The sequence below is a fragment of the Sardina pilchardus genome, chromosome 10, assembly GCF_963854185.1.
Source record: "Sardina pilchardus chromosome 10, fSarPil1.1, whole genome shotgun sequence".
Taxonomy (NCBI): domain Eukaryota; kingdom Metazoa; phylum Chordata; class Actinopteri; order Clupeiformes; family Clupeidae; genus Sardina; species Sardina pilchardus.
Window position 1 is genome coordinate 10,684,204 of NC_085003.1, and position 26,973 is coordinate 10,711,176.

Below are 26,973 nucleotides of genomic sequence, written 5' to 3' on the forward strand. Positions count from 1 at the left end.
TATGCTCATGGATGTGTATTTTAATAAAAATAATTCTGTCAAAATTAAACGAGTACAATATTTCTTTATCATGTTTCCAGTACATAGGTATGTTTTTAAAATTGTTTTTCTTTTTTTTATGATGTTTTAAAGGTTTTAAAAAGGTTCATGCTAAGTAGGGTAACTCATTTCACGATTGCTAAACTGAAAACTCAAAATAAATTGAAATCATAACAGAAGTAAACTGTGCACAGCTTGTTGTATTCAGTTTCAATTCATGTGTCCTGCTTCTAGTCCTCTGGAGCACACAGGGCTACAGAAGACAAGTGGATGAATTTGAAAAAATGAACACATTTGTTCAAAGAGAAGTCTAAAAAGATTCTCATTTTTTTTCCTCACAAAAGGTCCCTATTTGCACTTGAAGTTGATATTAAATTTCTAATACAGATTATTTTTTTAAGATGGCAATATACATTTTGGGTGGTTACTAAGATGAGTTCCAAAATACATTTGCCATGAAAAAAGCAATCTCGAGACAAAACGCTCTACTTACAGTTGAGTGAGATGTCGACCTGATGCCTCGTTGGCCTCTTTTGATTTTTTCCTCTCATGTTTCAATATCAAACATGTATGGCTGTTAGCAGGTACACATGAGACTCCATGCAATAGGATAACGCCACTGAATGATTTCATCAAGTCATCTACTGGAGTTAAACTTTATTCACACATCATCTCAACTGAACGATGGATTACTGAGGGTTGGTATGGGTGGTTTGTTTTATATAAAATAAAGAAAAAGAAAATAAATGCCTCAGAACTTCAGACATCATCACAAAAGGAGAAAAGGGATTTGCAGTTTTGAGAGTATACCTTTCAAAGACATACCAACATGCCTTTTTTGGCTTTCAGCTCCTATTATTAAATTATTTAAACCTGTTAAGTGGAAATGGGGGAATTGTCTACAATGCAGTGTTCATAGCTGTTCTCTTTTCTTCTCTCTCTCTCTGGAGAAGTTTGGGAACTCTGTATTTGAAGGACACATTATCCTACGAGGCGTGAACTGATACCAAACATATGCTACTGTGGATGAGGCCCGCTCCCACCTCCCCCATCTTAAAATCCACCTAAGCTTATGATCTATGTGATACAAACAAGCATTACATGGTTGCCAACAAACGTGAGGTATAACTGAAATATAGGTGTAACATCAATGCAATGTCAGAACAGGTGTGTATGTGAGTGTTTGTGTGTGTGAGAGAGAGACAATGTCCATATGTGGGTGTAACAAACAATCTCAAGGAGGCCAGCAGCAAACTTGAAGAAATAATTAAAAAAAAAAAAAAAAAAACAGCAACTAAGAACAGAAATGACCAGCTAAGCTACATTCAACACAGTGGAGCACCTCCTGCTGGGTGGGCAAAATACTGGGTTTATACATCGATTAAAAGTCTCTTTTCTGTTTCTGTGTGCTAAAAGACAGTCAGTTAATAAGAACAAGGTACGAAGAAAGAGAGAGAGAGCGAGAGAGAGAGAGATGAAAAAATAATGTAAATGAAAAGCAACAGATCTAAACAGTGGCTGCATACATACACCATGAAATCGAACAAACGAATGAGGTTGTAGCCACGTGTCCCATCGTGACCGAGTCAGTGTTTACATTGCCAAGGTAGTAGCACAGCTTATGAAGGCCAAAAGGGGGTGGTAGGGGTGTGTGAGCCCACATGACAGCAGACTAGAGAAACTCGGACTGATAGAGATCAGGGCCAAAATCAGAACAGGATACAGGCCAGGTCAATGCCTGACCCTTTAAAGAATATTCCGCTAGCCATATCAGCATAGATAAGATATGACCTAATGATTTATTGGTTGATAAATTGCATTTGCACAGAGCCTTACTTGTGTGGATGCGGTTACATCCAGGGAGGTAACTCAAAGCAATCTAACGCTAGTATGTACCTACTTAGTATTTCAAATAATATCTTTTCTTTTCCAGCCTTAATAAGCCACAAAATGTCAGAAACTGATAGGAATGCAGAATGAGCATTCTGCAAAGAGCACCGTTATCCAATCTCCAGGGACATTTGGTTATTTGGTGACTCCTGCCACAGGAGTGTACCTCCGTAGCAGCTTTAGTCAGTACTGCCATGGCCTCGTCATCTGCTAAGAATATATAAGTAGGGGCCATCATGGTTTAATTGTTCATAACAGGTCAGTGCACTACTATGGTCATTGCATCAAATGAGTGAGCCAACTATTAGCCGTGTAATCTTTTTTCAATCCTTTAATATTAGCACGCAAACACCACAGGGGGTTTTCCATATGGCCTAAAATAATGGATTTTTAACTTATTTCTGCATTTCAGCGTATAACGATGACCTCTCATTTTAATAAATCAAAGGTAAACTCTCTATAATGTTGAGGTCATCACCCCCTGAAATGAACACAATTAAAAATATCCTTCACATAAATCTGATTTCCTCTTAGGTTGGTGGCGCCACCCTCTGACAGTGGCCTGTAATAGCTGGTGCCTAAGATGCTTCCCTCAGAAGAAGGGGCGAGCAGCACATAATCTTAGCCTTGTGCACTCTTACTCTCTCACTCGCTCACTCACACATATCAGTTTATGAACAGCACCCCGCACTATTTTGGGCCACCCCCACTGAATGCCCATAGTAAGCTACTAAGGACATATTTTTTTTTCTTTTTATTCAAATCACTTGAGCATGGACTACTTGACAGAGTTTTTTTTTTTTTTTTTTTTACTGCTAGATATACCTCTGTGCAATACCCCAATGCCATAATGAGTCTGAATACCTGAGTCCTGAGTGAGAGAAACCGGACTATGTCACTAGTTGTCACAACAGAGTTGCTAATGGAGATCCTTGATATGGAATACATTTAAAAATACTATCTGGGGAATCCACCCCTTAAAAGAAGAAAGAAAAACGGAATTAGATTTGTTTCCAAGGTGAGCACAACCAACTGACAAAATATAAACTAAAAAAAAAAAAATGACTAGATAAACAGAATAATAATTAATTATCTTTAAATAGTGTCACACATTTTTTTGTATTTGATAATACTAAATTAAAAAGAAGCCTCTCTTCTCCTGCTCTGCGCATTCCTCTGCCCAACTGCCTCTGGCAAACGGCAAGCCACACACCAATTCAAAACGCGTGCTGTCCCCATGGCAACCAACTGGAAAGGTCCTCTTCTTAGCGGTCCTGAACATTGCCTGTGAAACACAGCCATCACTCATGTACTGAAGGCTGAAATTACAGTAGAATATCTCTTCCACCGCAACGGTAGCATACAGACTCCCTTGACATTATATGCAAAAAACAGAAACAACGAAAACATAGATCTTTCTAGACAAACTGTAAACAGGTAACAGAGAATCAACATGCCTCCCAAGGACAAGTGCCCATTTTACAGTTGATATTGCTGTTAATTGGCGTATGTGTATGTGAGCGTGTGTGTGTGTGTGTTCACATGTTCGTCATCTCACCTTGACGGGGTGCTAGTGCAAAAAGTTGTCCACTCTGGCGAAGGAGCAAGATCCGGAGCGGACTCGGGCCATGAGCTGCACACACTCGGTGGCCTGGCCCAGTGCCAGCATCAGAGGCGGCTGCTTGGGCAGGTTCTGGGACTCTGTGGACGTGGACACACACACACACACACACACAAGGCAGGAGTGGGTCAGTGAGCCACAGCAGGCCACAGCAGTAACCAAGAACAAAGACAAGTAGGCCCATGATGTGCATAGTGGCACTGCCTGGCGTTGCCCATTTCTGGCACTGCTGTTTGACTGGTGCCAGGGGATGGTAAGCAGATGCCAGCTCAGAGACTTGATTAGGAGAATGAAGATTGTCTCACATTGTCTTTGACAGTGGTCTCAAGTGAATCAGCTGACATAATTGTGAAGGTCAGTAGATTGTGTGTGTGTGTGTGTGTGTGCGTGTTTATATACTGTATGCAAGTGTATGCACCCAATCCAGGATAGCCCTTGGTGTAGAGTTGTATAGGTTGTGTGAGTGTGTGAGTATAAGTCAGTGTGTGTGTGTGTGTGTGTATAGTGTGTATGTGTATGCACTTACCCAGGATGGCGCTGTTGAGTGCAGAGCAGATGGCCTCTCTCTGTGTGGGGTCAAGCTGTTGACCCACCGGGCAGTTCCATGGGTCTGAGTACGCCAGGAGACTGAAGGCATCCTGACAAAACATACACAAAACATATCAACACACACACACACACACACACACACACACACACACACACACACACACACACACACACACACACACACACACACACACACACACACACACACACACACACACACACACACACACACACACACACACACACACACACACACACACACACACACACACACACACACACACACACACACACACACACACACACACACACACACACACACACACACGTGTGCACACACATGCCCACACACACATAACCATCCATTGCCATCAGCCACAACTTCCCATATAAGCACAGTTGCTGTTATGACACTAATATGCAAGTCCTCAGGCTGGCCTCAGAGAAGCCTGATCTAAAATAAATAAATAAATACAAAATAAAATACAACTGTGCTGGCAGAGGATTAGCATGCTGTCAGGAATGGGGCGATCTATTTCTAGACAGATTAGCCATTTTTGACGAGAGGCACCAGGCTGCCGCTGATGAGTGATTTTGAGGCAGAGTGAAGTGAAGTGATGTGATGTGCCACTGAATGGAATGTGACTCCAGAGCTCATGCCAGTGTTTGTGTGCGACCGTGTGTGTGTGTGTGTGTGTGTGTGTGTGTGTGTGTGTGAGTGTTCCATCATCTTCTGTAAGATATTTTCCACATCCTTTGACTCCCTTCCTTCCTTCCCATTTTACAATCTCCAGCACTCTCCTTGTTCTGCCTTACTTTTTCCCTTTCGTTTCTCTTCCTCCTTTTCTCCTCCTCCTTCTCTCTCCTACACCTTCTTTCTGAAGGAGGAGTTAAAGGACTAGCTGAGGACCTGTATGTATGTATGTGTGTATGTGTGTGTGGAAGCCTTCATATAACACATCTCACACACCCCATCTCACCTTCTCTCTTTCTCTCTCTCATTTTTATTCAGTGTTCTGTTCATTCATTTTGCACTTCACCTCCCTCCATCACTCCCACCTGCAGCACCCTTACAGAGTGCTGCTTTTCCTCCGCACTTCTCCTCTCTCCCTTCCTCTGTTCCATCCATCCATCCATCCATCCTTCCATCCTATCCCATCCTGTTCTTCTTCTCTCTTTTCTTCACATACAAATCTCTCATCATGCCATCCCTCCTCCTCCTCCTGCCTCCCATGATCCCTCCATCTTTCCCCAGCGGTCTCTCCTACCTGCAGTATCTTTCTGTGGGTGGTGTTCTTGCCGTACTCCCCACGCGTCTCTCCTACCTGCAGCATCTTTTTGTGGGTGGCGTTCTTGCCGTACTCCCGGCACAGCTGCTCGCTGAGGGCCTGCAACTCGCGGCCAAACTGGATCATCCTCTCTGTGGCCGCCTGGTTGCCCCCACACAGCTGTCTGGAGGGGCAGTTATCATCTGGAGGGGGCAGAGACAGAAGGTCATGGAGCTCCATTGAAGGCGGAGGTCAAATATGGATTACAATGCTGGTGGTGGAGGTAGTAGTAATAGTAATAGTAGTTTTAGAGATACTGTATATTGCAATTGTCAAATACCAAACATTTAAATATAATGACATTAGTAGTACATACATTGCCAATTGTTAAAAGAATAATAATGACCTAATAAACTAAACTAAAACCAACAAAAAGAGTGATCCTCTATAAACCATAATCATGTTTTCAAGCTGGGTTTTACAATGAAGCTTGAAAAGCACCGATATGGTGGCTAAAAAGGCTTCAACATCTGACAGAGAGGTCTAGCCTGCACATGACTGCCATTCCAAAAAACAACGTTTCTGTTACACATAAAACATGCATCCTGGCAAACAGGCACACCAAATAAAAAAAACTTCCTGCCACAGAAACGTTCTGTTCTTTTGGGCCACATGCACTCTGGCCAGAGAGGATCATAAATAAAGTCTCCGTAACCTTGGTGACAAACAGCATTTCAAAACAACTTAACAGCAGCTTCCAACACAAGGCCAGAGGTAGCAGGAGTCAGAGTGATGGCCTGCTGTGTGTGTGTGTGTGTGTGTGTGTCAGGGCATGTACTGTACAGTATGCACAGCACTTTGGTCAACTGTTTTTTTTTTTTTAAAAATGTGCTATATAAATAAATTGACATTGTTAACATTGACCTATAAACACACATGTAATGGTACAGAAATGTATAACTGTATATTATTCAGGCAGATGGTGCAGTACTTGACCAAACTGAGTACAAGATTTCAGTTGAGTATGTGTGTGTCTATGTGTGTGTGTGTGTGTGTGTGTGTGTGTGTCAGTGCTATCATACCTGCCACACCATTGCCCAGGCTGCTCTCCTCAGCCTGTAAGATCTCCTGGTGTTTGTAGGTGCCATTCATGATCCGGGCGGATGAGTTCTCAGTCACTCCGTTACTGTAGTGCTCTGCCTCGATCTCCATCTCACTGTCGCTGGTGAATACCATACACACACACACACACACACACACACACAGACACAGACACAGACACAGACACAGACACAGACACAGACACAGACACAGACACAGACACAGACACAGACACAGACACACACACACACACACAACACAACACAAACAGAGACACAGTATGACATTGACATTCATAACACTCAGTCCTAATATAAACTCAATTAGCATTACATGACATTGCCACACACAAACTCACAAACACACACTGTATGACATTCATAACACTCAGACCCAACATAAACCCAATCGCTATTATTACATGACATACAAACTCTCTCTCTCACACACACACACACACACACACACACACACACACACACACACACACACACAAACACACACACACACACAAACACGGAGCCCTTTTAGCCCACCTGGTCTCCTGGTTGCTCGTGGCACTGTGAGGCTGGGACTTAGTGGAGTCGGTGGAGTTTGTCTCAGAGTAGTTGACCGAGGAGGGGGAGGACGAGGAGGAGGAGGAGGCTGAGCTGACGCCCGGGTATTTGTTGTGGCTCTTGCTTTTGCTGGGAGGGGTGACCCCATTACTGCAGGTGGGGCTGTCGGCGCCTGCGTGAGACATTACAGCAGGCAGATGACGTACTGTACAGCACACCAGTGGGAACCATTGACAGACATTTACATGAATGTTTCATTTAATTAAATTCCTTCATATAGTATATGGGTACAGCACACCAGTATGGGGGACTGAGAGACAGGAATATGTATGGATGAATGTACCATGTGCCAAACAATATGGCTGAATATACCAGAAATATGCTTAGTATACAATCTAATAAATATTGCATACATTAAGTGTTTACAACAGTCCACGTCAATACAAAGTATTGCAATTCAACACCAACACATCAGGGTTGTGCAAAATTCTAGAACTGAATTAAACCTGGGTCTTAAATTCCAATTCAACTCAATGCAAATGCAATTTCACTTGCATTTCAATTGACGTCGCAAACAGGAAGCAGAATTGAAATGTGAATTTTGCATAACCCTGCAACACATCCTAATGTTGCTTCTCAGACGTTGAGTGCAGAAAATAATTATACAGATAAACTAGTAAGGTCTGAGTGGAGGAAAATACTGCAGTAGTAACACTATAAAAGTTAACACTTAAAGTTATTGCTAGTCAACTAACAGGACTCAACGTTACAGAGTCTGTTTGTCACCTGTAATTATCTATCATTACCTCCACCAAGGGGGCTGTATTTTCGTATTTGTCTGCTAGTGGGATTAGCGAACAAATTATTGACCTGATCCCCATAAACCTTGGTGGAAAGGTATGGCATGAGCAAAGGAAGACTTTTTCGGAGCATTTTGGAGTCAGTGGTCATTTTCGGCAACGCTAAATACGCTAGATATGACATACGGGCTTGATGGGGGTCTGAGATGTTTGAGTGCCCAAGTACGCCCCAACAAAACACGAGGAAAGCAGAGGTGCCCTGTGGCAGGTGCAGGTGCGGGTGCAGGTGCGGGTGCAGGTGGTGCTGGGGCTTACCTGTGCTGTGCAGGTGGGGGTTGATGGCCCCATGTCGGGGGCTCGGGCAGGGGGACCCGGGGTAGCTGTCCTGGGATTTCGGCGAGCGCACACTAAAGCAACGTACCTCACTGTCCGTACCGTTCACCATCTCCACAAACTGCCGACACCTGTGGGCAAGGGGAGAGAACGGACGGGTCAGTGGACCGCATTTATGAAACACTTTTATACTCCACTGAGCACTCGAAGCACTTTACTATGTCATGCCCTCACCTTCACCTATTCTCTCACACACACACACACACACACACACACACACACACACACACACACCGATGGTGGCGGCTGCCATGCAACCAGAGTAGTGTAGGTTTATCGGTCTTGCTCAAGGACAATTCAACAGGGTCAGGAGGAGCCAGGCTCAAACAGAACAACTGCTCCAACTCCTGAGTCACTGCTGCCATCTCCACTGTGAAGAAGGGGAGGCTGGCGGCCTGCACTGAGATTTACTGTAAACTGACACCAACACAGATGGGACCAGCAGCTTCCATCCAGCCATCCTGAGTCAGTCAGACCATTAAAAACGAAAAAAAACAATACTAGAGCCACCTGGGACGAACTCCTCATTAACGGACTCTCCAACAATACACAGTTTGTAGTGGACTCAAATGCTCTGTGACCGACAGAACATTTAAAAAGTCCATATCTCCGGCAGACATTGTTTGGAAGGGTAATTCATTCCTAAGTTTATCTGAATGGGACAGACACACTGCGATCTATTCACCTATTCAATATCTTCTAGTCTGCAATCCACTGTCGAGTCTGATATCCAATTTCCATTTGTCTAAAATCTTTAGCAGTGACTAAGGGCCACTGTTCCCATAGTTCTCTGTTTCTGCAGTATCTCTTCGTCTGCCAGAGCTCAACCCTATTATGCATAAACTGATACCAGAGGCTGAAATATCACTCCAGTGGGAAATGCACTCAAATTTGAACAAGCTTTAAAAAGGACTGCAAAGCAAATAGTCCTCTCTAGATTCTGAACTGAATTTTTTTTGTTTAAACTCAAACAGATAAGACTAAATAAGAGGGTTCAGAATATGGCACACATGCAATTTTTCATGTCAGCGAACCACTTGGTGTAAATCTTCATGCAACATACCTTCCAGTGCAAAAAGGATAACGTTTCATATTACATGTCTGACCACCAAGGAGGTTATATTTTCAACAGTGAAAGGATTTGGCTTTAATGCAAGGAGGACTGATTATATAGCAGTCTGAAAAATCGTAAAACCTATCCAATGTCCACGGATGGTATGGCTCAAAGTCAAGGTTGCGATTAAAATGTGAAACTGTAGCATACTCCTCTTGAGACTGTGGTTGCATGCCTGAAGGTGATGCCTTGTCAGCACAAGATCTGGTTGCCATGCCCAACGAGCATCTCGAACAAGTCATCTCCAGATGCGCACTCTTGTAACAAACTAACAGGCTACAAGACTGTGCATGCAAAGGCCACGAGTTGTAGATCACTTAGCATGAATCACAAAACATCAGTGTAGCTTCAGAAACCCTAAATGGCGTAAAAAGACATGCATACTACAGGGTTCCCCCTTCCAGTTATCAGGGGCTACTATTTATGTTCAGCACAGAGGAGCATAGGGGCGTGGACGATGTGGATGTGTACACATGGGAGTGATGCCTTGTCAGCAAGGGATTTTATTGCTATTGCCAGTAGGTATTTCTCTAAGTCATCTCCAGATGGGTTCTCTCGTAACACGTAAAGCAGTAGTACAAAGTACCGGTAAGAGTCATATCCTGCTCCACCGTACACATAACAAAGAAATAACAGATTGAATAGATGAATCACACAACATCTATAGTGTAGCTTCAAAAACATCATGATTTGTGAATAGCTGCAGTGCTTTCAGAGATGGTTTCAGGGACACTACCATTCAGCGTGGTGTGGTGTGGTGTGGTGTAGTGTAATAAAGTGTGGTGTGGCGTGGCGTGACGTGGCGTGGAGTAGTGTCGTGTAGTGTAGTGGGGTGTGGGTGGCCCATGGCTTCCTTGAGCTCTGCTGAACTGGTATGCCACATACTGTATAATTGTTTGAAAATATTATTTTATGTAAACTTGTGCGACTGTACTGTAATTGTAATTGTTTGTCACGCTCTTTTGCGTCTGTTCAGGCACATGCGATGCGCCTGGCTCGCTCCATGCCTGAGTATTTTCTTTCTTTCTGATAATATCTCAGAGCAATAAAGCAACAAAATTCCATCCCTCATTTCATTCACAAAGCGGAGTGATCGAGGGAGGGGAGAAACAACCTCCGATACCATATGTATCAGGGACTCTACCATCCAGCGTAGTGTCGCTGTCGTGTGGCGTAATGTGGCGTGGGGCGTGGGAGGCCCGTGGCCTGCGTGAGCTCTGCTGAATCATGCAGCAGGTGAGAAACTCAATCTCAGAGTGACGAGCTCAGGTGGAGCACCCCGCATTTATGGGACCGCCAGCAGCACACACACTAACAGCCTCACTGACAGACAAGAAGACAGCACACTACATCCTCCAAAAAATACGATGCGGCATTCAGCAGACACACGCACACACACACACAAACACACAGACTCACACACACTCACACTCACACACAGTCACACACAGTCACACACAGTCACACACAGTCACACACACTCACACACACACACACACTCACACACACAAACTCTCAGGCATTTTGATTCAAATGAAGCTACATGATGGGCTCCAGCTGCAGGCAAAAAAACACGAGTCAGAAACAAGCAGATGCTAATTCAGCGCTAACTCTCGGCAGCCTGCGTCCGAGCACAGGACCTGCGCATGCGACACGGCGCGACCCCTGGGTCACCCTGACCCCTCGTTAGTCACGCAAGAGCCGCGTCGGTTGCCACACAAGAAGCTCCAGTGTTTTCCGACCCATGCCTCAAAGCGTGTATCTCTCTCTCTCTCTTTCTCTATCTCTCTCTCTCTCTCCCTCTCTCCCTCTCGGGAGAGGGGCACCCAGTTGATTTGCGTAATCTAATGTCTTTGTAGCACAAACACACAGCTGGGCTCTCGTCCAGAGACCAGAGGGAGCGCTGAGGACTCTCCGCTGTTGTGTTTGTGTCGCTTCGCAAGCTGTGCTGCTTCTGTGAAATCAGTAGGATGTCAGACACTCAATGGCAGAGCGCGAGCGTGTGCGTCTGTGTGTGTGTGTGTGTGTGTGTGTGTGTGTGTGTGTGTGTGCGTCAGTCAGTAGATTTCACACTAGCACCAGCTCGAGGCGCACCCCGTGCGACTGCGCATACGGAAACTAGTGACGGCACATTTGGAGGCGTGTCACTGGCAAGCCCCAGCGCAGTGGTCAGCGAGGGCAGAGGAGCTGCGGTCAGCGCTCTGGAATACTACTCACTTTAACATGAAGAGTAAATTGGGGTTGTGTTCTAGCAGGCCGGGATACAGCTGCTGTGTGGCTTCTATAGCCTCTCCGACACGCCCCGCCAGAACCAGCTTCTGTATTCCTGCACAGGATGGAGGGAGAGAGGGAGGGAGGGAGGGAAAGAGAGGGAGAGTGAGAAAGAGAGAGAGAGATTTTTGTCATAAGAGACTTCCATAACCCCTCTTCTGCACAGACACTTTGAATTTTTAGATTTACAGATATTGTGGCATGAAAAGGTAAATAACAAAAATTACACATACACTCTACTGAAATATACTTATACATACCAAAACCAAACAAAACAGAAAAAGGGTTTATTTTTGTACCCCTACATTAAAACACAGACAGGAAGACAAACATCAACTTGGCATCAAAACCATTCTTTTCTACGTCTGGTCATGAGAGAGAGGGAGAGAGGGAAGGAGAGAGAGAGAGAGAGAGAGAGAGAGAGAGAGTGAGAGAGAGAATCAGCTCATTCATCCACTCCTGTGTTAAGGGAGCCGAGGCGTACAGAGGTGAAGAAAGACAAAGCACAACCGAAACGTCTGTGTCAGCTGTCTGTATCAGGCAGTGATTTGGGCAGAAAACTCAGAGGAGAACACTTGGTCTGCCTTCTTGGTTGAGGGGGGGCATAGCTGGTCTTACTTTGTCTGTTTTTTATGGAAGTGGGGTCCTCTTGAATGACCGTCTCAGTGGCTCTGGCGAAGGCTGTAGCGGTGGCGCAGTACCCATGGTGCACCAGGTAGCTGGACACCATGCTGCAAGAGGACATCATGTTCCCGTTACACAAAGGGGTCATTTGGACAGACTTAACACACTCTTAACAAGTGTGTGGGGATGAGTGTGTAGGCATATTGTGAGGCTGTGTGCTTCTAACCACAGTGTTTAAAGTGAGAGATGGACTACTGTACTGTAAACATGGACTTTGACCCTTGAGCGATTAACAGCAAGTTAAACTGTACGTTTTTAAGTACAGTTCGCGTGAGAGTGTGACTTAATATGTAGAGAGTTTTTCGAGGTATTATAGCAAACCATTCTGGTATAGGTGTGTAATTATGTGCCTGTGAGAAAGCGAGACTGCACTCAGGTGATTAACTCGAGACGTACTTTTGCAAAACGGCTTGCCACTCTCCCAGCCTCTCGCCGATGGGGAAGCGTGCGATCATGCCATGGATCTTAGCCCTCCACTCACTCATGTAGTCTTCTATGTCAAAAACAAAAGGGTGCTGGCCAAAGTTGGCGTCCACGATCTCGCCCGGAGTCTGCAGGCCAACCGTGGGATACAGGTTTGGCTGTGGGGGTGACGGAGAAGATCAAGAAAGAGGACAGGTGGAGGGGGGCAGAGAGAAGGAAGGAGGAAGAGAGGGAGAGAGAGAGCAAGACAAGAGTCAGAATGAGACACACTCAACACTTGGGTCATGTGATTCTATGACCAGAACACGTGCAGGGCCAAAGGCAAGGAACATTTCTGAGCCTGAAGTTATCAGAAACTTCCAAAGCTGTACTACAGATAGTGATCTATTTTCAAATGTTAAAGAGCTGAATTCAGGTATAGTCAGAATCTGCTTAGTAACTTAAAGCCTGATGTGTGGCCTGTTCTCTTGACTTTGTTGATTAATGGCAACAAAAATGGCAAACCAAAAAGAATAACAGAGAACACACCTGTGGTGTGGCTAATGCAAATTTCAGTCATTTCAGTTCAAGTCAAAGACACACTCTGTAGTAAGATAAGAAACACCAATAGAACTTACCGGGAGGTCTGTGAAAGCCACACCTAGAAGACAACAGAGAGAAAGATGATTGATTTAGCCTCACATGTTACACCAACAGGAAGAGCAGGTTTGGCTGTCGCAGGTGTAGTAAGCGTGAGGAACAGGGCTAATTCTGCATAACAAGCGTTCCCTGGGGGTACGGAGGATGCTACATGAAAATATCTGACACAGTGCCAAGTGTTACCTAAACTGTGGCCATTCTTGGTGTAGAAACAGGTGTTGTTGATGAGGTTAACGCAGCAGCCAATGACATCGCCCGTCGTGAAGGTCGGGCCGTATGGCTGGCCAGTCCCTGAGGAGCAGAAGGAGTGTCCGTCGTCGCCATGGTAACCATAGGAGTGCTTGTCCCATCCTGTAATGAATACATAACGGGAATAATTAAAGAAAATAAAGGGCAAAAAAGGTAAATATCACAAATACCTTCCTACGACTCAACATCCAATTTGCAGCAAAACAAAGACACGTAGCTGCTAAATGCACACACATTTATATATGCTACTACCTCAGCAGCATGGACAGGCCATACATTCTAGCAGATGTAGCTCTTCATGTTAGCCCCTGACCTTGGCACAGGCTAAGTGCTGTAGTCACTTAGCTGCTGTTATGCTACAAGAGTTATAAATTATTTCTAGCCATTGCATAAACCCAATGTAGGCCTTGTCTTAAAAGATCTGGGGATGGACAGTGTAAACAAACCAAATAGACTGTGAGGGCCTCAGCAGTATTTCAAGCACACATACACACACACAAACACACACACACACACACACATCCAGACGTGCATGATATGTAAGCCTGCCACACTCTTCTTTACATAAAAAACACACACACACACACACACACACACACATACACACATACACACACATACACAGTGTCAGTCTGCTTCCTCTACTGGCCAAAGGGAGTTGCCACTCAGTGAGCCGAGGGGCTTTTGAGGGCACAGCAGTGATGACTCACCCATCCTGAGAGCAGGAACACACGCACAAAAGGACACATGAATATGTGTATGTGCCTGTGCACGACTCTGTTTGTGTGTGTGTGTGTGTGTGCGTGTGTGTGTGTGTGTGTGTATCTGACACATTCAGGAAGCATCAGGACTATAACCACGGATCACAGTGACACACAGCTGGGCATTCACACGCACACACACTGGCTACTGTTTCCTGCAGGTCGAGTGTGCGCCCTCGTTCCAAATAGCCAATTAAGCAACGATAGCGCACACTGTGTGGCGGAGCAGAGGGAACCCACACAAGCAGCACGCTTCAGAACCGCTCCTGGCCCTGATCTCAGGTCAGGTCAGCTCCGCTCCGCTCCGCGCTAGACCCGGGGGGGGGGGGGGGGGGGGGGGTGGGCGGAAGGCAAAAGGGAGGAGAACAAGTAAAAGGGGGGAGAAAGTAGGTCGTGAGTGAACTGTGTGGTATTAGATTAATCTGCCGGCGTGGCCCTGACAGGGATATTGCTCCTAAAGCTGGGCTCAGTGTTCCCTGCATGGTAATGAAATGGGCAGGGCTCCACTGTGAGGATCACAAGCAGGGAGGTCAACGGAGCACATAAAACTATTACTGCCCTGTCCAACTCAAACACACACACACACACACACACACACTAACACACACACACACACACATACATACAAACGAGCTCTCACAACATGGTCACAAAAAACGGACTCACTCACACTCACACACACAGACACACACACACACACACACACACAATAACAATAGGCTAAACACTGGATCGGGAGAACTGAATTGGACGTTCGAGCAGCAACAGGCTCCATCCATTCCATAGAAGCACGCATTTTTTTCCCTTTTTTAATGAGGAAGCCGTCAAGCGCCCATACACACGGTCGCCTACTTCTACAATATTCCGAGCTTCACGTGATGTATAGAACGCTCTGCAGCAGCCCGGCAGCAGAGAGAGAGAGAGAGAGAGAGAGAGAGAGAGAGAGAGAGAGAGAGAGAGAGAGAGAGAGGGCACATGAGTTGTGGTCAGCAGGTGTGAACAGAATTGGCTGGCTGGGCAGGCCCGAATGCATTCCACCGGCCTCGGGCACAGCGGAGAACCCGACGGGCAGGTGACAAGAGGCAGAGCGCCCAAGAGCGCCCGATTGGCCCGTGGCAGCCGGGGAGGGGAGGGAGGATCTGATAGGCCGGGAGGAGCATGGGAAGGCAGGGGGAACGGTGGGCTGACAAGAACTCCGTCTGTGCCTGGAAAATCAGCCCCTCTGTAGGAACATCCTTCCCTCCCTCCCTCCCTCCCTCCCTCCCTCCCTCTGTCTCTCTCTCTCTTTCTCTTTCTCTATCTATCACCCCTCTCCCTCTCCTGTCCTTGCATTCATGGCTAGAGATCATTGCTGTTATGTCATGCTTAAGCTTCTGTGTGCTAGTAAATCTGTATTATGATCTAACCCATGTGTAATGAAATACATAAGCAATGAGAGGGAAATCTGGATTACCAAATAAAAATGGGGGGTGGGGGTGATACACCGGTAAACAACAAATCTTACACTCCCGACAGTCGCCCTAACAAATTCTCTCCAAAAGATCCACAGGACTAAATGACGTTCTAGTTGAGCTCATCCCACGTGTGGAAACAGTATGTGTGTTCATTCAATCATTCATTGTTCGGAATGCTGATATTTTAAGCATATAGGTCTTAATTAAGCAGAGGCCGTCGAGATTCTAAGCTTGTCCCTGCCTGAGGAGCCTGTTCAGGAACACTCGGTTAATGACACCGACATTTTGCCTGCTCCTCTTCCCTCTACAGGAAACTTGTGATTATGAAAAAAAAAAAAAATAAATAAATAAAAAACATGCTTTTATGAAAACACCTTTTTCTGATGTTCTTTTTGAACTTTTTCTCTGTTCTTTCTTTCTTTTTCTGAGTATCACTTCCTGAGATGAGAGAGAGAGAGGACAGAGATCGGCAGAATCTGCATGCTAAATGTCAGCATTGAATCTCGGAGGGCTTTCCTCAGGCATGTTCAGACATGTCTCACTGGTAAGATGTTCAGTTGAAGCCAGAGGGTGTGAGTGTGAAAAATGGGGAGGAAAGGAGACAAACAGGGAGTTAAAGAAAAAAGAGACGTGGTGGACAGGGGGACCAGATCAAAGTGAAATAGTTAAATGAATGCTTGCGCGACTGAGCAAGTGTTTGTCTACTTTCAAAAACTAGGTCCACAATCACCCTGTACTTTCTCATCCCTCGGCTTCATCTTTCCACCACATATGCAGACACTGACACCGCGACCTCTGACCCCTAGAGGGATCCCCTACACCCCGATCCTTCACACACTCTCAAACATACACACACACACACACTTCTACCACATGCCACTCACCAGGCAGCCGGTTCATGTTGACACCCTGGGCGGACAAGCCGATTCCCATGTACCTGCACGCACACGAAGAGAGGCAGAGAACACGGTAAACTTTGGTCAGAAGCAGAGAAAAGGGCCACACATCACTGCAAAACCTCACAGGGAATCAGCTATACACAGTAGATGTTTGGATACTCCTAACTTCCATCAACAATTTCAACGCTTGAAAGGGGTTGGGATTGGGAACTAAGACCTCAGGTAGGTTTGATGCAATTAGTTTCATTAGGGTTTGATGACTGTAACTTCTATTAAGCTTCTATAAATCAGATGCGCTTTCATAGCAAGAGGTAAACCACTGACATTAGACTTTTTGTACAGTATCTTTACAAGTATTGAGGTAAACAGACATAAGTATACTGGAATTAGGAATCATTTCTATGATGTCAGACACTTTCATTAAGCACTGGTGCCTTATGTTGACAAGGATGAAGACATTGTGAGGACAGAGCCCTCTCCCCGGACAACTGCCTGTTAAGGTGTCCATGACCATGGCAACCTTGACAGGGACAAACATGTTTGCACCCACCCCCACCCCCACCCGCACCACCGGACAATTGCACTACCCTATCCCACCTATAGTGTTTTATTTATTCATTTATTTAGCTATTTAGTACATATTCAATATTGTAATAACACTTATATAGCCATATTCTACGGCTTTTCATTCTATTCATTCTGCACATACACTTATACTCACTACTGTTATAATGTTACTGTTTCTGCACCATAATAGCATTGTTACCACACTGCACATAACTGTTCCAATATATTCCCTCAATTACACTCCATATCTATATTACTCTTATATATTACTTTTATAATGTTACTCCTACTACACTGCATATATATGTACATGTTACAATATATAGCCATATTTATAGCCTGACCTTATAAAGTTACTGCTAATACACTTCGCGTATTTATATTTAATTTATATCACAGTAAACCACCTTCCACCACCTGTATATTACTGTCTACACTGTACTCAATTTCATATCCTGCTATGCACCACCTGTCTACACTTTGTTCATCACATTGCACTTTTCTGCTTTTTGCACTTCTGGTTAGACACAAACAGCATTTCATGTCTTTGTACTTGTACTCGTACTCTGCACAATGAAAATAAAATTAAATCTAATCTAATCTAATCTAATCTAATATACTGTGCAAAAGACGTTGGCACCTTACATGTTTTGCTTCAGTAATGTGAAACAAACCATATTGTTTATTTCTCACTCTCACTCTTAAATAGAATAAGTCCAGAAAACACAGGAAATATGTACACAGTACTTAAATACACATAAAATGTAGTTTTTGTTGTTTTTGTTTTCCAATTTCAGTCTCAAGCTACCATTAGATTTGTTGTTTTAGCAGTGTTATAATGACCAGTCACCCAAGGGGGAAGCTCTTGACGGAGCTGTTGTTCCCCACCCAGGCCACTGACGGGCATGCTTGGCCTGCCAGAAGCCGCTGGTAGATCCAGCTACAATGGGGGTCTCGAGATCAGCTGCTGACTTGACCGAGGCTGACCCTAAAACTGACGCTGCCGTGTCAAGAGGATTTTGGAGGAGCATGCTGAAACATACTGTACATCTTTGGTGACCCTCTTCGTTATGTTCCCAGGTGAGAATAGTGTCAGCTTGCCTCATCAAGGCTCTTTGAATAGAAATCTTTGACCATGCTTTTTCCCGCTTTAGGTGAGCAATGAACTCTTCCAGCGGTAGCTTTTCACTGAGATCTTCAATCTGTCAAAGTGTCATCATCTTCCCACTTCTGATACCAATGTCAGAGCCAGAACCAGTATCAGTATCAACCAGCTTCCGCTTCCCCCAATTTGTAATGGCCTTTTATATCTCCTCTATCTTCTGGTTGAATTATAATAAAGACAATGAGAAACATATACAGTCATCATGACATTGCTAAAACAAATCTAATGGGTGCCTAACATTTTAGCATAGTACTGCAGCATTTACATAGACTTCACTATGTTACACTAGATTGATTTCTCCAGAAAACAATTGAACACAAAAAGAGAAAAAAATCACATGAATCTATTCCAGAAAACTGCTGGTAGCCATCATGTTTTTTTCATAAAACATTTGATCCACTACAGTAGCATTGGTTGTGGTCATGTGGTCATCGGTCATCAATTTTTTAAAAAAAAGAAAAGAAAGAAAAGCTTAGAAAAGCTTAGAAAATGCCTATTTACAACAGTGAATCGCCTGAGTGTGCATCTGTGCTTATCTGTAAACATTTTGTTTTATGGTTTTTAACTATGAGATGAGATATCACATGGTGCTACAGTTTAACTTCAGATGTCCAAGCCAGTACCGAAGACTGCACACATTACTCCTTCCAAGAATTATGACAACCAGCACTGCGTAACCAAATGTAGTGTCAAACACAATTTGCGCTCCTTCAACAGACACGAGAATCAAGGAGCAAGCATGTTTACTCATCGTGGAGACAGTATGCCCTCTTCCATCTCCAAACCAGGACTGTGTCATACTGTTGACAACATGTTTATAATCCTACTGGGCAAATTACCTCCACAGACGCCTGGCAGGATGTTTGTGGTGGTATTCAGATAATGTCTGGAATCCTCAACTGTGCCATTTTTGATGTTACAACTCAAAATGGAGCATGCAAGTTAGTTGCACCACAATGACATGAAAGGGCAGATTACTGTGGCAAATTTAGGAGCATAATTAAAAACAATAGCAAAGAAAAGGCAACCATACAGCTTGTCATTTCAGTGCCCTTCATTCTGGGTCAAGAAAACCATACAGCAGGACAGCAGATGACTTCGAAACCATAAATCTCATCGGTTTTATTTAGCGGCCATCAATTTGCCTACACTTCATCCAAAGTGATTTATTGACCGTTCAACTGTCAAAGGACAACAAAAAAAAATCCAACTTATCACTGCTATAAGAAAAACTGTGTCAGGTCAGAGCAAAGACAAAAAAGCAAGAGTACGTGAATCTATCTGAGGTGAATATTCTACACTGATCACCAACTACTGAGCTCACTACGATCTCACACTCATAAAGACCTTTCAGGTGAACTTACCCATCTCTGCCCTTGCTGACAATCTTCACCTCGAAGTAGTAGATGCCACAAGCTGCGGGAATGGGGTGGGTAGCGCGGACAGACGCAGCATCCTTATGGTTCTTTCCATGGCCTGAGGCACAAAGAGAAGGAGAGAGAGAGAGAGAGGGAAGGGGTGAATGAATATCACTGAAAATACACCTGTATAGTACTTGACTGAAAGCAATCAGCAAAACAGGACCTTTAGACGTCATCAACACGCACACACAGTTAAAATGGTACAATCCATGTCAGAATATGGGAACATAAAATTTCAAGGTACTTTGCAATGCTCTGCAGAACAGTCATGAGGGTGAGGGCACATTTGATATGGTGATATATACCAAGATATTTCTTCTTGTGATATGTAACCGTGACACCAAATGTTAAAAACAAATGTGTTCACCTAACCATTCTAGTTCTCAAGACTACAATTTCCCTCCACCACTATTTCTGGGGGTTGACTCTATGCACTGTGCAGTGAATAAATACATATGTCTAATTTTAGCCTTTTTTCTTCTTCAGTTACAAAATCATCAGGATGGAAATGATTGTCTTGCAATGTTTAAAGAATCATAGAATTTCAAAATCACAACAGTATTTTTATAGTGGCCAGCATGTCATGATAGCATAGTATCGTGAGATTCCAACTAAAGATGCATCGATTCTGATTTCTGATTTGTCAAAGTTTAACCTGCCGATACCAATTCCATTTATTTATAACCACTATCCAAGGGTGTTTTTTTTCCACAATCTCATAAAAATCGTCCAATTTCAGTCAACAGCCGATCAATCGGTGCATCTCTAATTCCCAGCCCTCACCAGGAGAAGTGTAAACACATTAGTCAATGCTTTGGTAACGCATAACCTTCACACAGGACGCAGACTGGATTAGGCCCTCTCATCAGTTATATGTGGCATGGACACTACAGTGAGACAATCATCACATACAATACAACTCTAAGTGGCATTGGTACACCGTGTACACACCCCTGTTAAGGACCTCTAGTGAGCGTAATCAGCAATCGACAACATGTACAGGCACAGTTTAAGGTTTCAAGGTGTGTACAAAATGTGTGTCATGTTGTGTGCGTTTGTATCTGTGTAAGGCTGAGGGAGCCAGTGGATCAGGCTACGTCTACTCTATTCCGTTTTAATGCAAAATACCTCTGTGTTTGAATACACTACTTCGGTGTTTTCAAGCTCCTAAAATGGAAAATGTTGAAAACACCGGCTTTGCATTTTCATAGTGACAGGGAATCTGAAAACATCCGAAAATAATGACGTAGAAGTCCATGTTCCCTTCCTGATTGGGCCTTGTCAGTCTGATGCTTCTTAACCCTCTATAACTCACTTTGGCTTACACGACTAGCCTGCCGGCAGTGAATGTAACATGGAGACCAAAATACAAGCTTTATTAGCCCTCCTGTCTTTGGTAGCATGCTGTACAATGCTGTTATGGCTATGGAATTTAGCATTTGTGTCAATGATCATGTGATTTGCGCAAATGGTTGTGATGCATGCTTCAGGTGTCCGCTCTAACATTACTGTTAAAGGGATATTCCGCCATTTTTGGAAATACGCTCATTTTCCACCTCCCCTCAAGCAAAACAATCGATATTTACCTTGTTCTCGTTCATCCAGCCATTCTGTGAGTCTGGCGATACAACTTTTAGCTTCAGCCTAGCATAGATCCTTGAATCGGATTAGACCATTAGCTTCTCGCCTGCTAGCTTCATGTTTAAAAGTGACTAAGATTTCTGGTAATTTTCCCATTTAAAACGTGTCTCCTCTCAAGTTAGAAAGTGCAATAAGACCAACTGAAAATGAAACCTGGCGTTTTTCTAGGCTGATTTGACATGGAACTACACTCTCATCTGGCGTAATAATCGAGGCAACTTGCAAACGTACCATAGGCGCAGTGATATCGTATGCAGCATCTGAAAATAGTCCCCATAGACAACAAGCAGTAGTAGTGCCAGTAGTGTGCAAGTTGCCTTGATTATTACGCCAGATGAGAGTGTAGTTCCATGTCAAATCAGCCTAGAAAAACGCCAGGTTTCATTTTCAGTTGGTCTTACTGCACTTTCTAACTTGAGAGGAGACACGTTTTAAATGAGAAAATTACCAGAAATCTTAGTCACTTTTAAACATGAAGCTAGCAGGCGAGAAGCTAATGGTCTAATCCAATTCAATGATCTATGCTAGGCTGAAGCTATAAGTTGCATTGCCAGACTCACAGAATGGCTGGATGAACGGGAACAAGGTAAATATCGATTGTTTTGCTCGAGGGGAGGTGGAAAATGAGCGTATTTCCAAAAATGGCGGAATATCCCTTTAAAGTGTCCTGTGTGGACAAGATTGGCAAATTGGCAACGTGAATGAAGACTGAATGTAACAAAATAATATTTTCACACGAAAACAGGATAGCATGGATGCAACCTCCAGTCTATGAAAATGTGAAAAAAAAAAAATCTGTGTGTGTATGTATGTAATAATGGGCAGTTAATATGCATGTGTAGCTTATGTGTTGTGAGCCTATTTTAGGGCATGTGCTGGTCTTGTATGAGTGGCAGTGCAAATAATTATCGGCGTGTAGTGTATGTCTATCCGTGTGTGTGTGTGTGTCTACACTCGGTGTAGCTCATGTAACTAAACTCCGTGCCCTGGTTGATAACAGGACACCTTACGGCTGCAGCCTGAGGGCAGCTGTGTGTGGAATTCTTCAGCGTGAGCTTCAGCTGTGCTCTCAGGTCCAGCTCTTCTGCGACGCCCCTCTGCTTTTAGCACCATCTAGATCTACTACCAATTTGAGTGAGAGTGTATGGTGTGTGTGTGTGTGTGTGTGTGTGTGTGTGTGTGTGTGTGTCCGTGTCAGTAAGTCAGATCAGACTCACCACACACTGTTCAAATCTTCTAATCAGGGAGTTGTCATACAATTCATCATAAAAAAATGTATGTCACCCTTGGCATTAGCTAAGATGAGTGAAACAATATTGCTGACCATGGAGCTATACTGTATGTCATAGTCCTCCACAGCCGAGGCCTACTAAAAACAACACCAACTCACATGCACATACCAATAAGCTATAGGCTATTTATAATCTATCACTACTCAAACACTACCAAATAGCAGTCTCTCAGACACTGATTCTCTTAAACTCACACACTAAGGCTCACATATGTGCACCACTAACACACACACACACACACACACGTGTGTGCTTATGCATGCCCGCATCCCCCCCTCCACCCAGCAAATCTATTTATAACCCCAACACACACCAGCTCAAGGCAGAGCTGAGGGAGAAGACCCTGTATCAGAAAGCCTGCGTAACAGCCTGATCTCTCTCTCTCTCTGAGACAGTCAGTCAAATAAGCACACGTGTGAACATGTGAAGGCTGTACACTACGGGTGAAAGATTAATCGATTTCTAATTGAAACCACAATTTGAACTAATGCAATTAGCACATCGCAAATGCCACAATTAATTGTACAGCTCATGGTGGCTATTTTAGAGTCATTTGCTAGCCTACTTCCTGAGGCACCACTATGAACATGTACGAACATTTTAAAAAGCAGCACGGGCAGCGCTGAATGTACAGCATACAAGGCAAGCAGAAGTACTGGTCTTGCCCAAGAAGTGATATTTCATAGTCATGTCTAAATGTATTACAGTGAATATTGAACTGAAAATTGACCTTTGAAAGTTATACCCTAAATCAAATCTCCATCTCAATATCAGTCAGAAGAATCAAAATCCGATATTTTAGCCAATTGTTGGACTAGCTAATTGTTCAGCCCCACACAAACACTAGTTGGCCACTTTACTAGCAAAACAGAAAAAAAAACAGCAGATTTTGCATTAGTGCTCCTGGGTATCTGTAATCAGCTACAGTGTCACACCACCAAAATGTTGTGCAACATCTGTGTAGCGCAGTGTTCCACCGACACTGAGGACACATGCACACACACATAATCAATTTATCTGTCAATCACACCAACCACCTCGTTAAACCGAACCAAGAAGATCAGATATCATAAAGAGGGCTGGATGACTCAGCCATCTCACAACACACCTGCCATTATTCATAATTAGGCTACATCAAAACAGCCAAAACAGCCAACGGAAGAGAAATACATTGAACTGGTAGAGCAATGACAGTGTTGGCAAACACTGCTTTACAGTTTCACATAGCGAGACGGGAGGAAGGGGTGGTAGGGGGAGGGGGCAACGCAATCTGGTGATGTCACCTCTCCGACTGAACATGCATGAGTGGCCTCAGACCACAGAAACTCCCCCTCTATGGGCAAACAAACACTATCCACTCCGCTCAGAGGAATCACAGAGCCTGGGCCCAGCTAAACAAGCGGCTGCTCCTCACAGAGAAGAGTCCAGCGACACAACCAACAAAAGAATCTAGTCACCAGAACAAGCATGATGACACTAGAGTCCCTTTCACTTCAGTCCCTCTCTCACTTACACAAACACACGTGCACACACAGACACACACACACACAGGCACAGAGAGAGAGAGAGAACGAGAGAGAGAACAGATTCTACTATCTTCATGCAGGGATCTCATGGTCCTTAAAATGTATTTGTCATTAGCTTAAGAATGTAAGAGTGTGGATGGATCAGTGTAGACATCAATAACTTGGTCAGAACAATTAGGCAAGCTTTGGAAAACAACCAAACTCTGCACCATGGGCTTCATGATCAAACAACACACACACACCCTGACACTAAAATCAAAGAATTCATCGCCTCATAATACACACATGGGCGTGAACAACGACACACACACACACACACACACTCCACATCTCTAATCTGGCCTTGAATAGAGGAAACTGGCACACTGGCCAAAATAGCCTCCCAAAATCACAAGGGTGACTTACCAGGCAGAGGGTGAAAAAAACAGCAGAGGAGAGGAATATGATTAAAGGGAAATTGTTAAAATGACACAATGGGTCCCCGTTCAGACAACTGATTAATGCATAAGCCTAATATAATGCTTATGAGAGGAGGGTCATACAAGTTTACAGCAAACACTGTGTGACAGGAGTATTTGAGTCTTGTGAAATGAATTTATATTAGGCTACAATTACAGTAGCAGTTTCAAGGTTTCAAGACCAATGTTGCCCCGTGCTGTTTCATATATCTACGACCTGATAGAAATGAGCAAACTTAATCATTCCATCAGTGAGAGTCAACCAACCATAAGCCCACAAGAGATGTAGAATGCTTTTCACTGTGAACTTCTCAAAGATACCTATGTCTATCTAGGAGGCATCACTCATAACCTGTTGACTTGACCATCCTACCTGAATGTCCATGATACAACAGAATTAACACATGGCCAACAGCAATCAAGTTAAATAAGCTTGTAAGCATATGGCCTATGTAGGCTGTCAGAGGCCTGGATTTCTACAACGAGAAAACGACTACAGGTTGAAGCCTGAACAACAGCGCAAACTGATAAGGATAAGATCATTTTGCCAAACAGGACTGATGTTGTGTAGTGACCACCTTACCTAAGCTGGCTTATGGTCAGTAGACTACAAGAGCGTCTAAAAAGGTTACACAATTATTCCATCGATTTACTTTGCTTACAATGTAAGATTGTGGGCAGTAGATTACAATCACATATAGTTAATACTAAGGGCAGGCTATGTTATTGCATTATATGTACAGATGCCATACAGAAAATGTGCGATCAAGTTAAAAGAAATGGGACCTGCGACATCTGCAAAAAGTAGCCTAGGCCTTGCATCGGCATTTCGGATATTTGGCAAAAAGTCCAAGCTGCAGTGTATGACAGGGCCTTGGAATTTAAATTAATCTCCAACGATGTCGACGAATGTCCATGCCAGCAATGGTTAGGTTACATCCTTTGATTAAAATGCAAGATAATGTCGCCAAAACAGCTGAGCTGACATAGCTGTGATGCCCTGAAATGCTGTTGTGATCATAAAGTAGCTCATGTTTTTCAAGCCATAACTTGTATGTAAATACAGTTATCTTTGTTTAATATAAAGCTACCTACGTTGGAATCTCAATTCATTGTGCTAACAATACAGAATGACACCTATCCCGTCGGTAATGATCATTTTATTGTTAGCATAATCTGGCTAACTAACTAGCTCCATACAATGTAACGTTCCTATACCTGATTCAGCTACTGTAATGTTAGCTAAACGGTTAGCAATAATAGCAAGCCAGCTACAGATGTTAGCTTGCAAGCTAAATCTACATCGTAATACTTGTTATTTTACAGTTCACCAGTCCACTGTTTAGCTTCAAGGATAACTCTGCATTTCGAGTATATATTCAAGTGTAAATGAGTCATGGAGTGTTCAAATATAAAGGAAATGTTTGAATAAGATGACCAATTGCATCAAAATTATAAGCTTTGAGAGCTGAGCATTTGACCTGGGATATCCGTACTGTCAGTGTTTGCTAGCTAACTGTCAACCATTTGGGCATTCCTCTTCCCTCTTGTGAAACAAAGCAAAGGGAAGGAAAAGCAGCTCAAACTAGATCGGGGAGATTGCATACACATAATCGCACCCAACTAAACACGACGCCCTTAGCCATCGGGAATGACAAGGCCCATCTGATGACACTTAAGTGTCTAATATCCATTTGGTCACGTCTCTATACCTTTGTAATGCACCCGCAGATTGTTCTGAGAGAGACCGATGTAGCTGTATTTATCCTTGGGGCTCCAAGATCGGGGTAAGGGGGTCTCTTCCTCATTCACGGCCGGGTACAGCCGCTTCAATCGTTCGTTTAGTTCATGCTCTTGGTAGTTAAAAGCAGGATCCCCCGACAGCAGGCTCCCCGCTCCAAGCTCTGCCATTTTTGGCTTTGTGCGTTAATATTTTCTTATTTTCTACTCTGTTGTGTCAATCCGCTGAAAAGAGAGAGCAAGATAGACTGAGGAGAAACAGCAGTAGTACGATATCCCCGGATAACCAGCGCTACGGTCGGACTGTCGGTGCGGTGTGGGTACTGTAGTTGAAAACAAGACCTTGTGCTATTCTGAGCTGTCAATAGCTATGAAACGCCAACTACAGAACCCAGGAAGGAACATACCCTGTGCTGTTTTAGAGCCTGGGCGTGGAATGAAGCTTTGGAAA

At 43.9% G+C, this 26,973-nt stretch overlaps 1 protein-coding gene across 3 annotated transcripts; it reads right to left on the reverse strand.

The window, feature by feature from the left end:
- Positions 1-26,835, reverse strand: ranbp10 (RAN binding protein 10). 3 transcript variants are annotated; one of them, XM_062546603.1, is made up of 15 exons: positions 26,495-26,835; positions 19,809-19,920; positions 16,698-16,750; positions 13,533-13,700; positions 13,328-13,350; positions 12,684-12,868; positions 12,222-12,334; positions 11,550-11,658; positions 8,141-8,289; positions 7,005-7,197; positions 6,450-6,583; positions 5,368-5,570; positions 4,077-4,188; positions 3,488-3,630; positions 1-3,214 (listed from the first exon to the last, which is right to left on the reverse strand). In XM_062546603.1, exons 1-14 carry the CDS (start codon positions 26,691-26,693, stop codon positions 3,500-3,502), a joined length of 1,884 nt encoding a protein of 627 aa, XP_062402587.1. In that variant the 5' UTR covers positions 26,694-26,835; the 3' UTR covers positions 1-3,214; positions 3,488-3,499. The 3 variants fall into 3 exon arrangements, with proteins under 3 accessions (XP_062402587.1, XP_062402588.1, XP_062402585.1); XM_062546604.1 differs by having other exon boundaries at positions 5,425-5,570; positions 6,450-6,589; XM_062546601.1 differs by having other exon boundaries at positions 6,450-6,589.
- Between the last annotated feature and the right edge of the window lie 138 nt (positions 26,836-26,973).